A 17,331-nucleotide genomic window follows, 5' to 3' on the forward strand; every position below is an offset into this window, starting at 1 on the left:
CACAAATGTAATGTAGCAAATATAATTTTTCTTACCTCAGTTATCCACGTACCATCTTACGGCCCCTTGAATTATTGTTTGTTGTGGGGTCACATCCCTCTGGTTGGCAAAAGACAATTAAAAGTTAATTGCTAAAATTGTGTAATCTAATGTAAGCTAGTCTCTGTTTTTACATAGGGTACTTTCAGGACAAATCATTTTATTGAATAATAAGATCATACTTTATTCATATCATATACATTTTTCCTAGATCGTCATCTCTAAATTAATTAATTAATTGGAGTCAGCCATTCAGGAGAACGCTTGTCGTCAAAAAAACTTTCACTCAAAGCACTTTACAGGGTTCCAGGTTCCATTCATTCACACACAGTTGGTGGTAAACTACGAAAGTAGCCACAGCTGCCTTGCAGACTGACGGAAGCATATTAAGGGGATATTCACTGATTTTGACAAAAACAAGCAATTCTCAAGAATTGCTGACTCCACCTTTAATGGAAATGCTCTGAAAACAAATATTTATATTAAAAATGGGAGAAAATGTTTGAAGTTGTTAATAGGAGAAAACTAAAATTGTCATTGTACTTATACACATAGCTACAATGGTAAAACAAGACACACTGATCACTTTAGGTAGTCACTTATTTTTCCCTGCACTCTATGACTCATATAATCCACTCAATTTTGTATCTGAAATGCTCTGTATTTCAAGTGCAACTTCATGTAGGCTATAGATTGTATGAGTAGGCCTAGCCTGTATGTGGGAATACAAAACTTTTATTTTATTATTTGAAAGTATGAAAAATGTATTACAACAGTCAGAATTGAACACACAATAAAGGTGAATGTGTATGTTAAAGGTGAAGTAAGCGGTTTATTTATGTTACTATAAGTGTTAAATCACTCTTTATTCATACAGTGATCACGTACATAATGTGCGCGTTTCATAAAGCCGATCTCTCAGTAAGCTGCTCTGCATGTAATCGGCAAATAAACTTATTGGAGGATCCCGAAACTTTTATCCAATCATAAGAGACATCGCTACAAATCGAGACCCGTCTCACTCATGGTCTCACTGCCGGTGCACGCCAGAGCAACAGATGGGTGAATGTTTATGCGCCCACAATGGGCAGGTGAAAATCCTTCCCAATGTCTGTTTTGATGGTTTTTATCATGTTTTATCACACATATGGATCTGAGATGATGCTAGATAACTAGCTGCTTGAAGACCGCAGTGCATTAATGTAGTGACTTACTGACAGGAAGTTAGCTAAAAGAACCATTCCGCTTACAGCATCTTTAAATAGGCCTATATGAGTTGTCACAGTTTCAGGGTGTCACATTGCCATGGCTTACGGGGACACTTAAGCACCATTATACAATATCATTAGTAACATCTGCTTCTCCAAAATGTCTGCTGTGAAAAAAAGCATGTTTTTATTTTCATCTTTAATTCTCTGCACAGCCCATCCTGTCATTTTGTATAGGCCTACTAGCCAAATATTTCAGGTTTTTGTAGTCTGAACAATTGCTGAGAATTGTGTTAAAATATGTTCCATTTCTGATTTGTGATAGCATGTATATTAAAAAGGTTACATAAACTATCAACTGAACATATTGTAGGCTACAGAAGATATTATTGGACTTGTTCGGCTTTGAACACGAGGGGGAGCCCTCTCCACGTGACACATTTTAAGGTGGTTTCTTCGGAAAAATCCACCCTGAATCATAATATTCAATGTGTCATTCCTTCATATAACACTGTAATGTAAAGATTGGTTATAATCCTAGTACTGCTTCATGAAAGTAAGTAGGCTAGGCCTAGCGGTGCCACGGTGGCAATTTTAAGGGGGAATAATGATTCACAGATACATTTTACAAATTAGGCTATAGCCTTAAACCCACACGAGTCCTTTCCTTGTGGATGGAACAACTGCTAAATGCCACGTAACTGCCTCGTCAAATTAAGTTTTGTGGAAATTCTTCCTATTTATTTATTTAAGCTAGCTATTTAACAATGCCTAGGCCTAGGCTATAGCCTATATAAATCACTGGAATATCGAAATTGTGTTTTATGGTGGATGTTCCATTTACATCTCAACGGCAATCCAGCCGAGAGTCTCTGATCTAAATTAGCCTACATCACATGCTGGTCTCAAGAATAAACTTGTTAAAAATTAATAAATTACCCTATAGAGATAGATAGATGGATAGGCCTATTTAAATTAGGCCTACAATAACTTTGGCTATTTTATTTTATTTTATTGTTAGCCTACAGTTCTCATTAGTAGCCTAGTCCATCTGGATTTCTTTTTTCTGTAGGCCTAAGTAGCCTATCCTTGTGAGAAAACTTAAATCAGAAGGCGATCTCGACTTTATTATTATAGGCCCAATAGGTTCGCCTAACTCAAAACAGATCTGGAGCCTAACTTTTGAGCGATGATGAATATATTTCTCACCTGAACGCAAGCTCTAAAGCTGCTGTTTCATTGGTTCTCCAGCTACTCTGTCTGTCGCTGCAGTCCATCTTTTCACACAGGTACCGGCTCGCTCAAACCTGAAGCGCTTCAGTCGAAATTATGCAACAGCGATAACCGTTGTCGACCCCAGTATTGGTCGCTCAGCGTTCCATGGAGGGGGCGTGGTTACAATGTTTTCACACACCATTGGCCGCGTCTTCGCAGCGGGGCGTGTCGGCTGACTTCATTCACAAATCTACCAGAGTATTTTCCCGACATGTGATCATCCCCTCTGTTGTAGTGATCAACAGACAAGTCCCGGTGTTCGGCCGAAAGCTGTGACCTGCCAGAATGTGTGACCCAGTCTCATAGTGAAATATAGGCTATGTAAAAACGTTGGTTCATTGCGCAAATTGTAGAAGTTTCTCACAATTGGCACTGAAATGGTAAGATTGTTGTTTTGTTTTTTTAAAGGTGAATAACCAACCCAGTTACCCATCACAGTGAAATGTGTAGGTTAGGCCTACTTTTTCCACTGTTCAATCATTTAAATTGGAAGCAAACAATTTAATAATCTCTCATTGCAGGGCTGTTTTTGTAAAACTACTATGTTTGAGCTGTGGACCAACATAATTATTAAAACATTTCACTGTGAGACTGGCTCGTTATCAGTTAAGAAATAAGAACAGCGCCCTCTAGGGTCACACATTCTGGCAGGTCACAGCTTTCGGCGCAACACCTTCACCGTAAACGTGAGCGTAGGAGGCGAAACGCTGCAGCCTCGGCAGGAAGAGGAGCTTTTCTCCATCGATCTTAATAATTGTAGTAATTTGTGGTCAATTAGTAGGCTAGGCCTAGAAATGATCGTAAGGCTATACGACTATTTTAGTGCATGAAAATGAAGGCCCATGTCAATGCAGAACCAATAGACCAATAACTATCTCAAAAGGACCAGTTTGTGATGGAGATAGAGTTGTCAATAATATAAAAAATATTATGACTGAGGAAGCTTACAGGAGCAGTGTATAGAATTCATTGGCATTTTGCAGAAAAGACTTGGTAGAAATGGTAGGCCTATATACTATCATAGGTATGTTTTATTTAGTGTAATTGCTTGAAAATAAAAGTAAAGTTTTTCCATTATTTCCTTAGAATGAGCCTTTTATATATCTACATGAGCGGGTCACCCTACACGGAGGCTGACATTTTGCACTGCAATGGTTCTACAGTAGCAAAGAATGGACCAACTTAATGGCCATGTGCATTTTTAAAATGGGTTTTATGAAGTACTATAGAATAAATAACTAAAACCATCTATTGATATTATGGAAAGACTTGAGGCAGTGGTGCATAATGCCATCTTTAGTAACTCGTTACTTGCCCGAGCAGGCCACTGTAGCTTCTATAATTTTTCTAAAATTAGGGGTTACAAAGTTGCATTCTACAACTTTCACCACTAGATGCCACTAAATATTCAGATATCACACACTGCACCTTTAACAATGATTTACGGAGAAGGGGTGGGGTTAATCAAATGTGAACTCATTCCCCTTTTCGGACATGGAATCCCAATGTGTGCCCATGTAATCCCAATCTTCAATGGTGTGTCATGCATGTATAGCTTTCTATTTAGTGTAATATCATTATTTTCTGTATGACCATTTCTTTCAAGCTTTTAATCAATCAAACAATACTATTGCTAAAGAGAATAATCACTATTTATTGAGTTGCTTTAACCAAATAAGTAGGCGACTGCCTTTGTTATTAAAATTTGAAACAGTAATTTGACAGTACTGTTCCAGCTTGTCAGTTATGTCTGGGCAATATACAGCTATTAGCATAAACACAAGAAAGGTGTTCATTTGATTAAAGTGTAATATACCAGAAAGTATTACAATTCCTCTATTTGAGAATAGGAGGGAAGAAGAAGACTGGCCTGGCTTCCAGTTGAAATACAATATGTTGCTTTGTTTAACATCAACACCCAGAGTAGAAACAGTTTAAAGTTGAGTGTCGCTTCAGGCCACTGCCTTCCCTCAGGCAGGTCAGATTCCTGCTGTGGTGTCTAGCTCTCACCACAGCTACTTGTGCATTTGACCCGAAAGGAACTCCTGCATGCTTTCACTATGAGCAAGCCTTCAACTAAAATGTCCTATGCGGAACCACAACAATAATATATTCTATTAAGGGTGAATGTATCAGGCTATCCTGACATAAAACAAAGCTTTGCCTGCTCTGCGTGCCTACAGGTCACCCGAGGACACACGCCTCATCCGTGGAGCTACGAATCACTTCAGAGGTGATATTATTGATGTTAATGCATCACACGATTACTGATATGAGTGACCTAAAAGAGAAAGTCTGTATTTTAAATATTGAGGGCCAATTTGACGTCCCAAACTTTGACCCACTCCAGTGACAAAAGCAATATCCATGGGTTTGGGCTTCTTAACATTATCACTTATTGAATTCTCGAGCATGTTAACACAAGCGACGGTAATGAGAAGGGACTGGGGAGAAAAACACACTGAAACCAGTTGGGGGATGGGACGTAAGGGAGAAGGTTGATGGAAATGATGGGGGTGGTCTCCAACACCCATGAACTCAGAGGAGGTTCTTTGAGTTCACATGCTGCAGTGGAATGCTATGGGGGATGGACATCTTTTTCTATCGACCTGGTCCCGTGCTATGTATATACAAACAAGAGCCTTTCCCCAGGTTTACCATTACCCAAGGTTAACCTTAACTGTTGAGTTTTCACAATAGGGGGAGGGGGTTGGTGCATATGCTCACCTGGTGCTAAGGTTACTGAGTGACACTGTGGAGTCACAATAGTCAAAATAGGGCAGTGTCAATCACCCAAGGACACCAAGCCTGTTGTGCGTGAGTTGAGGAGCTGGGTCAGTGAGTTCCTGAGTATGTTGTATGTATAGATGGGGGAAGGGAAGCCCCTTCATCCCTGGTGGCAACATACAAGGCGCTTAAAGGCATCCACCAGACCTCATGCTTAAACCTGGAATTTCATAACTAAAAATACCAGTAAAGCCAGCATAACTGTCTTGAGATTAAAATAAAATAAAAAAGTGTATCAAGGAGAGGAAATGCATATGACGAGTCTAAGACTAATTGCGTATGGTTTGTGTGTGTTTGTAGGGTATGCTGCTATACTGCATTGCATGTTGCAAGAGTGGGTCAGTGAGTTGACTTTGTAGGAAGCTTAGGGGGTAGGTCATATATCGACGTGGAAATTTACTTGCCACATTGTGGTTAAAACCCCAGAACTTCCATTTTGATGTAATAACGATAATAATTTAACAATAGAGCTACAATGACATAAAATAGAATAAACCATCACATTTCTGATTAAAGAAAATAAATTTCAACTTTATTACCATTTCATTGTTCATCTTTAAACTCCTATATGTTTAGTTATAGTACCTGAGAAATGACAAATCGTTTTGTAAAAGAATGATATGCTGGGGATGTGCGTGACAATAAATATTTGAGTCGTGGCGCCTGTTTGTGCAATTTAACGTTCAAGACAGGAAAAGAAAATACAGAAAATGTCACAACAGCAGTGAGGAATACGAAACTTAAACAATATAACGATAACCCTAATATATATTAATATATATTATTATTTTTTGATTATTATTATATCATTAATAAGGAAGCCAATAGTCATTATAGATATATAAATCAGGGAGAGGGGGTGAGATTAAATAAGTTTTCTTCTTCTCACCCCTTTTCGAACAGGTAAAGCAAGTGTAAGACAGTTTATTTTCATTGTGTGTAAATATTACTTTATTGTAACTGTCCACTTGTTTCATTTATTTTATTGTTTATTATTGCTTTTTTTTATTATTTACTTGTTCGAATTAAAAACATTTTCAATTAAAAAAAAACTTTGAAAATAAAAAGGTACTATTGCAAAGATATCTCAGATTTGATTGAGTCATGTCTGAATAAAAAAGTTTTACCTATTTCTGACAATATGGCCTACTGACACCCATTTAGAATGTGATATTTGTGACCCATTATTGGACATGTTTCATCTTGTAGGTATTTTCCCTTAAAAGATTTTCAAATTAGCTTTAGGTCAATGGATGAGTCACTTAACTTGGAAAGAGCCATATAGAAATGCTGAAGAAAGGTTGAGGGAGCCATGGAGGTCAAAATTATCATTACTTGGTTGTCAGAGTTGACAACCAAGTAATTAAATCAATTAGAGTGTTATTGTTATTGCCTGAAGACTGATTCTGTAAAAAGTAACATGTGTGCTCTGTTCTACTATAACTATCAAATGGTGATAATGCCATGTGTGGTGAGGTGTGGCTGGTCCCTGTTATTTAAGAAAAAATGTCAGGCTTTAAATGTAGTAAGGTAGAATAAATTTAGATCATAGTCTCGACATGCATCCATATCTATTAGGCCTTAATAAGAAATGGATAGATAGGCCTAGATAGATAGATAGATAGATAGATAGATAGATAGATAGATAGATAGATAGATAGATAGATAGATAGATAGATAGATAGATAGATAGATAGATAGATAGATAGATAGATAGATAGATAGATAGATAGATAGATAGATAGATCAAAACAAATCAGTAGCCTTTAATCGGGGGAGTTGGGTCTCACAAGGTTTTTTAATTTTCTGGCTCGTTCAGAAGTCACGTGATATTGTGTTATGGGATTGAATGTGAGGAGGCGGGGCCATAAATACTGTGCATTGGGTGCATAAAACATATGTGCGTCTCTCGGGCACACCATGGTTTACACCACATTGCTTCAGTCTCTCGCTCGCTGTAGTATAGCAGCCGTGCCCGTCACACACACACGGGCTAAACATGAGTGGGCAGGACCGTAGATGCCCCGGGCCGCCTTCCAATCAGCGGCTAGTAAAGCAATCACTGGCTGGAACGACTGCCCAATCGCGAACCCCTCCGCCGGGACGGCAGCCAATAGGATGCGCACAAAACGTGGGCACGTGGATGCGTGCACATGTTGACGCTCGTAAACTGCATCGAGAAAGAGCTAGAAGAGACACTAACCGATGAACGGCAGGGAGGTGTGTGTGGTACAGAGAGCTGATGCAGGGCGCCCCGATGCAGCTCCAGCTACGGAGTGCGTACTGACGGATCCGTCTTATCAAGGAGGCCGGAGATAGAGCTATTTGCGACAGTTTCTGGCAGCTGCTGACTTAATCTCATATTACTGAAGGTGAGTGTCTCCAAAGGCTTTTTTGTTAAATGGCTATAGTTTCCCGAAGTTATCCGGCTAGTGGCTAGCCTAGAGGAATTTCCTGTCCCACTATCCTATGTGCTCCTCCCGGTACACTCTGTTAATTTAGCCCAAATCATATTTATATTATTATTATGCGGTTTTGCGCTATTTAGTTTGATTATGCATGTAATTTGCGGTTTCGAGGGCTTAATATTGCCACATTAGTTTTGTATCTGATATTGTGTTTTCGTGTCATTTAAAACCATGAAACATTGTTACAACAATTACGGAACATGTAGGCCTAGGTTATTCTCAAAACATGCAGTGTGTTAGTTAGTGTTGTGGTGCGCAGACACGTACAGGCAGCCAACACCTGAGACGCAGCCTCATGGTCCGTGCCTACCTTTGCAGACTGTAGCCTACCCGACACATGCACCATCACCTCCCCACCCACTTCACCCCCAGCCACCATAGGTTGTGCCAATATAACCATTGTGTTCTTCTTCCGCTACTCATGCAGCCTGAATGTAAACAACGTGACAATTTAGTTTTAAAAGGAAACAGCTAGCCTAAATGGAAGCCACCTATACAAACTAAAAAAGGCTTGATGGGATTGTTCTAAACACTGTGTGCACTGTCTCCCTCTCCTTTGTCTGTGGGCGAGATTAAGACTTGATTTCATGTGCTGTTAAAATCTCTGTGTGTGTGTGTGTGTGTGTGTGTGTGTGTGTGTGTGTGTGTGTGTGTGTGTGTGTGTGTGTGTGTGTGTGTGTGTGTGTGTGTGTGTGTGTGTGTGTGTGTGTGTGTGTGTGTGTGTGTGTGTGTGTGTGTGTGTGTGTGTGTGTGTGTGTGTGTGTGCATTCCTCTGACCCCTCTAATTTGCCCAAATGTGTTGTGGAATCAGAGAGACCAGCCGGCACTTAGAGATTACTCCAAGAGAAAGAGATCAAAAAAAGGGAAAGATAGAGGCACATGGCCTGAGATAAAGAATGTTAAATGTGAGTAAGAAGAGAGGAAGTAGAGGAGGAGATGGTGGTGGTGGAGGGCTGGTCTGTAGAAGAGGAGCAACGGGCTTCTGTGCATAACGAACAGGATGAGCTGAAGGGAGAGCGCAGAGAGAGAGAGAGAGGTTTGTGTGTGTTTGAGTGAGAGAGAGAGAATCCAAGCAGGGGGGATGGAGAGCAAGCCCGAGACAGAGAGGAGGGGCTAGAGCGAGTACCAGAGGCAGAGAGAGAGAGAGAGACTGCCTATTCTGATTTCACTACTCTACAAGCTCCCATCCCCCTCACGATTTTACTCTCCTTTCCAGTCTCCAATCTCCTCAATGGGAGCCAGACATGCACTACCATTGTGTGCCTACTGCTGCCTACCCCCAGTCCCACTCTGCACCATGTTAAAACTAGGGCAATGGTATACCCACCCACCACCATTTTGAGTAATTGGGGTTATTATTTTTGGGAGAGAAAATATTGGAGCATTTCCCAACGGAAGCAGTTCTCAGAGATGATGATTTTGTTGACGTGCCTCCCACTTATTGTATGTCACCATTTGCCATGATGACTCTCTTAAAACTTAAATCATGCTGGTTTTGAGTGTTCATGCTGGTTTTGAGTGTTCAGCCAAGCCATTTTGTTTGTCTCTTTTTCTAAGTGGAATTGACTTGACTCATAATAACCCAAAACTTCTACTGCCCAAACAGCAATGCAGTCCCAGGGCAGCACTTCCTCTCAGCCCTCGTTCGATTCCATGAGCTCCGGCGACAGCCTCTTGTGCAGCGACTCGGAGCAGGCGGAGGATGACACTGAGGTCTTCCTAATGGACGGCTCCTCCTCCGTCGTCATGGGCAAAGGGGCCGTGGCGGCGCCCGCAGGAGACAGAGGCTCAGACAGTCCCGGGTCACAGTGGACGTGCGACGGCTTCACGGATAAAGAGGAAGAGTCCGAGTCGGAGAGCGGCAGCAAGGCGGCTTGCGTCATCAGCTTGGAGCCCGCCAGCCAGATCCCAAAATCGCACGGAGACCTGCTGTTTGCTCAAAAGGTAACGGACCGAGTAGAGGGCCCAGAAAAAACACAGTGATGCGAAGATGGGATGACGGGAAAGAGTTCCTGCACAGTATGGGAAAATATGGAATTTAATGCGTATGCGTTATTTCCAGGTCTGGATAAGTATGGGAAAAAAGAAAAGAGTATTTGTGTTTCCAGACTTTAGTCCCTCCCTACTCTCTAAAATATAGTAGATAAAAATACAAATCAAAACAAGCTGGTTAACGCTTTGTATCGGTCGGATGATATGCAACTAAACAAGCTGACTGGAGGATGGTGTCTGGTTCCCATGGAGACAACTGAAACCTTTCGCCGAAAACGTCTGGTGACTCTTTAATTTCCAAATGAACCTTTTAGTTTTTTAAACTTGGTCTTGAGTCTGCGCAAAGAGATTGACTTGGGTCGATGCTTCAGAACTCTTTATTTATACTTTATGTATTCACATGCCAAATATGGACTGAAAAATCTAGCCAAGAAGTCTGGAAATAACAGTATGGAAAAGTCTGGAATTTTGAAATGTAAAATGTGTTGTAACCCTGAGTGTGTGTGCAGGGGAAAGCCCAGCAGATTAATTTGAGGCATAACCCCCCAAACTCTGTAGTAATCTATATTCTCTCTCTCTTCCTCTGTCAGTGTGCTGAGCTACAGGGTTTTGTCAGGCCCCTGCTGGAGCTGCTGAATGGACTGAAGAACGGACGTTTCGACCGTGGTAAGCATACCAACAGCACTGCTAGCAGATAAGCATGTGTGGTGACTGGCAGCTGACGTTGTAGATGCTGAACACTGGTTTATACGATCTGATCAGTCCATTGTATTAGTGTGTGTACTTTAAAAAAAAAATTGTTTAATGTAGCAGCCTGTATTGACGCAGCCTATTGATGTAGTCCAAAGTGCAGCCTGTGCGAAGCGGCAGTCTTAGGGCTGAGTCATCAGCTCGCTAGTTTACCGATATCACAAAATGAAAGTGACATGTGTTATTGTCAGAGACAGTGCATATCTACATGTGCATGCATTTTTTGTTACTATGGAGTCTTAAGAGTGCAAATTCTGACAGGGGGATTATTTATTTGATTGATAGGTCTGAGTAGTTTCCAGCAGAGCATTGCCATGGATCGAATCCGGAGGATTGTGGGGGTATTACAACGACCTCACAGTGGGTAAGATGTCATTCATATATCCCTTAAATGTTTGTAACTGTTACTCATTCTCATGCTGCCCCTGCACCACTAGACAATACATCTTAGTTCATTTTTCTAGCGTGTAAATTGTTATCAAATCAAGTTATAACGAGAAGAGACCAGAGTGAGGTATTCTTCCATTTCAAGCCTCATGCCCCGTTTCATGTTTTATTGAACAGCCCTTGGGGTAGGTAGAGTTACAGCATTCACCAGCAGTGCAGATGATGGAACACCAAAACTGCTGAAGAACATTTGTCTAGAGATCCATGTGCCAAATGTGCAGGACTATAGCCGTCCAGATGTTTTCGTACGCAGAAAAACAGTTGTATTGTGAGCTGCTCCTTACTATAAAATATTTGTTCTTTTTTTTAACCTTTCTCTATTTCTATTTGTAGAGAGAAATACCTGAACACTCTGCTCCAGGTGGAGATGATGCTGAAGCTTTGGTTTCCTCAGATCAGCGCTCAGCCAGCCTCCAGCATCGCCACCTCCCCCGCTCGCTCCCTCCCAGACACTTCCAGCTCCGGCCTGTCGCACAAGCACAAGGATCAGTCACATATTCCCGTCAAGGTGAGCACACACACACACACACACACACACACAGACACACTCTTCCTTCCGCCAACACCACCTAATAAATTAAGTTCTATATATTCACTTTCGAACTGTTCTCCTGCTCATTTTGCAGAAGCGCAGACTCAGCTGGACAGGTACAAACTCCTCCACGCCTTCCCCGGTGATAGTCAAGTGCCCTCGTATCAGCGGAGAGGAGAAGAGGGCAGAGAAGCAAGATGGCGCTAAAAGGGACAGCCCCCCTCCTCCTCCGTCAACGGCATCTGATGCAAACCCAGATCCCCCTGATGGGGCCAGTAGCAGCCAGCCCAATGAGGACACAAAGGGAAAGGACTGTGACACTGAGGAACCGGGCGAGCTATCCAAATACAAAGCAGGTCACAGCTCTGAGCCCAGCCTGACCTGGGTCCACGTTGCCCCCATCCCGTCCCCGCGTAAGGCCTGTCCCTCACATGAGGGCCCAACAGGAGCGCTGAACAATGAAAACCAGCACGTCGTGGTAGTCGCTGCCGTCCCTGCCGTCCCCCAGTCCAGAAGAAGGGGCCGTCCAGCCATGCAAGACTGCTCTATCTCTTCTACCACAACTCGCAAGCACCCCAAAAATTATTTGAATAAGCCAGCCATCCTGTGCCCAAGCGAGCCTGTTGCTAGACAACAGAGTGAGGGCGAGAACAACGAGACCTGTAGGGTTCAAAATCAGTCCCCTCTTGTCACGCTCAAGCCTCTGCCCTCAGAGACCTGATGCACTGAACAATCTAAGATCTGGCAGCGTTGCTTTGATCCGCCAGCGGGCAAGAAGCTGCTGTGTGAGGAAGAAGGGAAGAGGCTGAAGGCCTGTGATTTATAAACTTATTAAAGAGAGGAAGTGGAGGAAAAGAATTGGAGGTGATACACGTTAAAGACAATGACGGATCATACACAACCCCTCATCAAGACAGTTATTTCAAACAACAGGACATAATGTGTTTTTTTAATAAATCACATCTATCAGGGTAGATAATCACAGATACATAATAATATATACATGTGCACAAAAGCAATTGTGGATGAGGGGTTATAGGAAAGAACACCTAATGCTCAAAGGTTATTTGCAGCCTACGGAGTAATGATCGATAGAGATTTTGAAGAATGTTCAAGGAGCAAATCATAGTTTCTCCTCAGGCTGAACGCAATCAATACATTCAGAGACATTCTGCAGACATCCAACTTGAAGGATACGCTCAATCTGTTTTTAGAAAAGCCTATGTCAATATTCAGAACAAAAGCTTCCGAGGTGTATTATGATGAGGTAACTAGTTAGGATTCAATTCAGATTGAGCTAGGCAGTGTGAGCAGAATTTGATTCCATTCTTATGGTGGCAGAGGGACATTTGATCTTCCATTCACTTGTAGATAGAATTGAAGCACTTGGCTTAAAAGAGGAAAAATTACACTGAAGTCATTGGAAATCTTGTAACTAGTTATGTGAGAAATACAGTGTACGGAACACAGCAATATATACTGTACGTGTGGTGTGTTAGGAGTCATCGGAGACTGTGGGGGGAAAAATGATGTCATCAACTCACAATTGTAATCCAAGAAGTGTGCACCAGGCTGGCAGATCTGCATTTGACATCACAGCGATCAGAAGTGATCCTGTGGATCAGATGCCCGGACTTCCACTGCAACAAAAACAAAACTGACAGGCAATCAGTGTCAGACGGAGGCAAAAAAACAAACAAAACAAGGACCACTCAAAGACATGTGACTCCTGAGTCCCACCGTTAATTTATTCATGTGTAGAACAGACACTGCATTTATTTATTTATTTTTATTTATTGGGCAGCTGAATATACAGTAACCTGCTGTGCGCTAGCATAGTTTGGCCTACAGTTTGTTTGAGGCGATTGGGAAGATGCTGTTGACAGCTGGTGTATTTTGTTTTTTTGCTATAATGAGGGGGGGAAACAAGGGTGTGATATCTTATGATTGGACTACTGTGCCTTTTACCAAATAAGATGTGTTCAAAACAAAAAAGCATTTGGTGCTGTCAGTGCATTGGTACTGCATTTTGATTGTTTGGTTTTTGTTTCACAAAACCAGTACACACATTCAATCATGAAAGTCTACATGTAGTCATTTTCATTCTGCTTCCAAAGTTACAGTGTCCAAACCAACAGTATCATCAAACTTTTATCTACTGCTTAAAAACTGGAGTCCAGATCTAGTTCTACACCGACATCGGCACAGCTCATCCAAACTGTGCACATTTCCATTGTTTACACACACCAACAGCAGTGGCTACTATTTGTCATGTAGTCGTGAAGTGAAGCCTTCCTTTTGGGGCTTTTCTTTTGGTTCTGACCAACAGAGGAACACACTGAACTGCATTTAAAACTGGTGCTCTTGAAAACTTGAAAAAAAATGAAAATATAAATGTGAGGGAGGAAATCCTTATTTGCGCCACCCTCTACTGCTGCTATTGTTATTCTAATTCCAGTTGTAATTTAGATTAGATGTTTGATAAAAGCCCTCTCTCTTTATTTGGAAATCTGCTCAGAATATTCCTCTTAATGTAGAAAGGGAGTTTTAGCGACATGATTGGATTTACGCATATTGCAAAAGTATTGTAAATATAATATATATAAGACAGGTATTTCTGAATTGGTATGGGTGGTTAATATGCTATTTACATAAATATAGAGGAGGAAAATCTGTATACCAGACTCCTAGGAAAAAAGCACCACATGTGAACACAGAGCCACCGGCAGCCTCCATGTTACTGCCTAAGTTTGCGGAATAAGGAGTGCACAAACCCGGTCATAGACTATCAGACCGTCTTGAATTGCCAACATGTGATATGCCAGACGCTGACTCTCCACCAGGGGCCAGGGGCTGTCCTCCAACCTACTCCTGTTTTTATACAGTTTATGGTTTGACAGAGAAACCAATTGCACTTATTTTTCATTGTTCATGTTTCTTTTTTTCATGTACATTTTCTACTGCATCGACCACTGCTGATTGGTCAGACTTGTCTTGTTTATTTTGGCTGCCTTTTTCTTATTCTTTTGAAATTGTAAAAGCTGACTAGCCCCCCTAACCCCCCACCCTTCCCTCCCCCCACTCTGCAGCATTCGCCTGCCCTTCCCCTCTCCTCTCAATCCTGTTAGTATGTTTTCTTTCTAAACTTAACTCTGTCGTTTCTCTCACACCATCTTTACATGGTATTACTATTCTGTCTACTTTTTCAATAATGACGAAAAGGAAAAAAAATCTTTTAATAAACAACACATTTTTGAAAATTTAAACTGTGTGCCTGTACAATTTTAAGTATTTTTATACTTTATATTTTATTTTTGATATAAAAAGCAACAATGTTAAATAAGACTTGTTTTGGAAAGCAGCTCTCACTGAACAGATGTGAGACTCAATGGGGTGCAGACTTAGAGACTGTACATTTTGAAGCTTGTGTGTGGGGGCCGGGGGATAAAGGGTAGTAATAGGAGGGGTGGCAGCAGGGTGTGAGCCTACAGTCTCGGTAATCTCACTGGCAGTACTGGGGGGGGGGGGCGGTAGTTGATTTTACCAACCAGCTGTTTATAAGGAGCACAAACATTACTCTAGTATATGTGTGCTTGTGTTCACGTGGGTTTTTTTTCCCCGTGAGATCACAATGAATAAATACTTGGTATGGGAAGTAGAGAAGAGCCTTGCCAGGTTGTGTCTGCTGTGCACTGCTGACACCGTAACCGAGCAGCCAAACTGGATCAAGGCTGATCTCTGCAACGAGGAATGCAAATTTCAGTCCCTCTAAAAAAAATCAGGGTCTCAAGGAGCGAGAGTTATAGGTTAACCTCACTGATCTCACCAGTGTCCTGTGCTCCAGTTAAAGCTCATACAACTTACCAGTGATGTCATTTTTTTATACAAAACACAAATGGGGATTTTATCTCTCCGCTACATGATCAATAGACAACTCAAAACACTGCTAGTTATTATGTAACACAATGTCTTTAATGTGATTTTTCACATAACAGTATACTGTAAGTCAATGGTGGAAGCTGTAAACATAATATTTTCTGGTTGCAGCTTCACCAATGTAAAGATGGGCTGCTTTAAATAATGTATATATATATATATATATATATATATATACATTAACTATATATAATATATATATAGATATATATAATAATGTATATATATAGATATATATATATATATATATATAGATATATATAATAATATATGTATATATATATATATATATATATATATATATATATATATATATACACACACACAAAGAATTTTGTCTCTAAGAAATTCACATTATATAGAATAACACTAGATAACATTTTAGTAAAATTCCATTTTCTCTCGGCTCGAGCACTGCGTGCACATGGGCACGATAGTGGCACATTTTAGGGAGGGTGTGGTTAGATTTCACCCTGCTCAGACGGGATGAAATCAGCCATGCTGCACTCACACACACACATAGTCACAAAAACAGATGCACATGCGTGCGCCACTCCCCTCTGCACGCTCTGACACACTTACTGGCTGATTTTGTGATGGGCCTGTCTCTGACACACTGACTGTGCTACGTTACAATAACAGAGACCGCCTTCCCTCCATCCCTCCCACTTGGCCCCCCCTTGTATCCATGCAGTTTTTAGCAGAGAAGCCATTGCCCCTCCATCTCCCCCTTCTGCTACTACTCCCCCTCTTTCTCTTCTGGAGGATGGAAACCAGGGGCAAGAGGAAAAGGACAGGAAGAGTATTCGTGGAGGGCACATGGAGGAGACTTGACCCTTACTTTGTTTTTGGAAGCATGTTTTGCTATGTTTCTCCATTTGTTTTGAAAAATAATGATTATTTTTCTCCCAAGCTCCACCTATGTATTTATGGTTGATGTGTTTTTCACTTGACCATTTTATTTCGAGAGAAGTTTCACACTCCAAGATTCAAGATTGCTTATTTGCTTATATGCACAACAATAACAACAGCAGTCGTGCAATGAAATTCTTGAGCTCAGGCTCCCTTCAACAATGCAATATAAAATAAGAGGTTATGCAGTTACTGTTATTCCATCTTAAATGTGTTTGGAACTTCACTTCCCCGAGTATCCAACAAGCATGTTTTGGATTAATTAAGCACGTGTGTGTGTGTGTGTGTGTGTGTGTGTGTGTGTGTGTGTGTGTGTGTGTGTGTGTGTGTGTCTGTGCATCAATAGGATTGCTCATAATGTACTTACTGGCCCTCTTATCCCCTGTTGAGTAGGTTTCAATTGTAGCTCCACATCTCCTTATTGGTTTTAACAAGTTAATGATTTAAGGGTGTCTTTCCAGATCTGCTGTGTGTGCTTAGTGTGTAAGGAAGGGGATGACACAACGAGGTGCTTATTCACTTACTCTAAACCCTCCCTCCCCCATAATGCCCTCACTGCACTCCTAGTAAAACTCACGCAAGGTGAGGACACACTCTCTGTGACTTTACAACTACACACACAGACACACACCCACAGGATGCAAAGACATAGTAGTAGCACATGCTCACCCCAATTCCTCAGGGATTTTAGTGACGATAGTCCCAGAACTAGCTTAATGCTCATTAAAAATCGCAGAATGACCAGCCCTGCTATGGAAATCTGAGTCACTTCAATGTTATTTCTGCCTTGTTCGAGTTCCCATATTTGACCTGACTTGCTGAGTGGGGTTGAAGAGGCTGCTCTGCCCCGACATCTGTGGTTCTAATCACCACGGGGATCCGGTAAAGACGGAGACACCAGGACTCTGTTTTCAAGGACACACGTGTATCTTATGACATTTTGTTTGTTATATTTGGGCTAAGGCTAAGCTACAGGCAAATAACG

The 17,331-nt window shown here is 41.3% G+C and overlaps 1 protein-coding gene across 1 annotated transcript; it reads left to right on the top strand.

Moving 5' to 3' along the window:
- Window positions 1-7,543: 7,543 nt before the first annotated feature.
- On the top strand, window positions 7,544-12,219 carry LOC307259643 (uncharacterized protein; the record flags this gene model as incomplete). The annotated part of the gene is made up of 6 exons (XM_080039585.1): window positions 7,544-7,681; window positions 9,384-9,721; window positions 10,360-10,435; window positions 10,805-10,883; window positions 11,300-11,474; window positions 11,593-12,219. The coding sequence occupies exons 2-6, from the start codon at window positions 9,386-9,388 to the stop codon at window positions 12,217-12,219; spliced, it is 1,293 nt and encodes a 430-aa protein (XP_079895711.1). The 5' UTR covers window positions 7,544-7,681; window positions 9,384-9,385.
- Window positions 12,220-17,331: the final 5,112 nt, after the last annotated feature.

The sequence above is a fragment of the Ammodytes marinus genome (assembly GCF_949987685.1).
Source record: "Ammodytes marinus genome assembly, chromosome: 13".
NCBI lineage: Eukaryota > Metazoa > Chordata > Actinopteri > Uranoscopiformes > Ammodytidae > Ammodytes > Ammodytes marinus.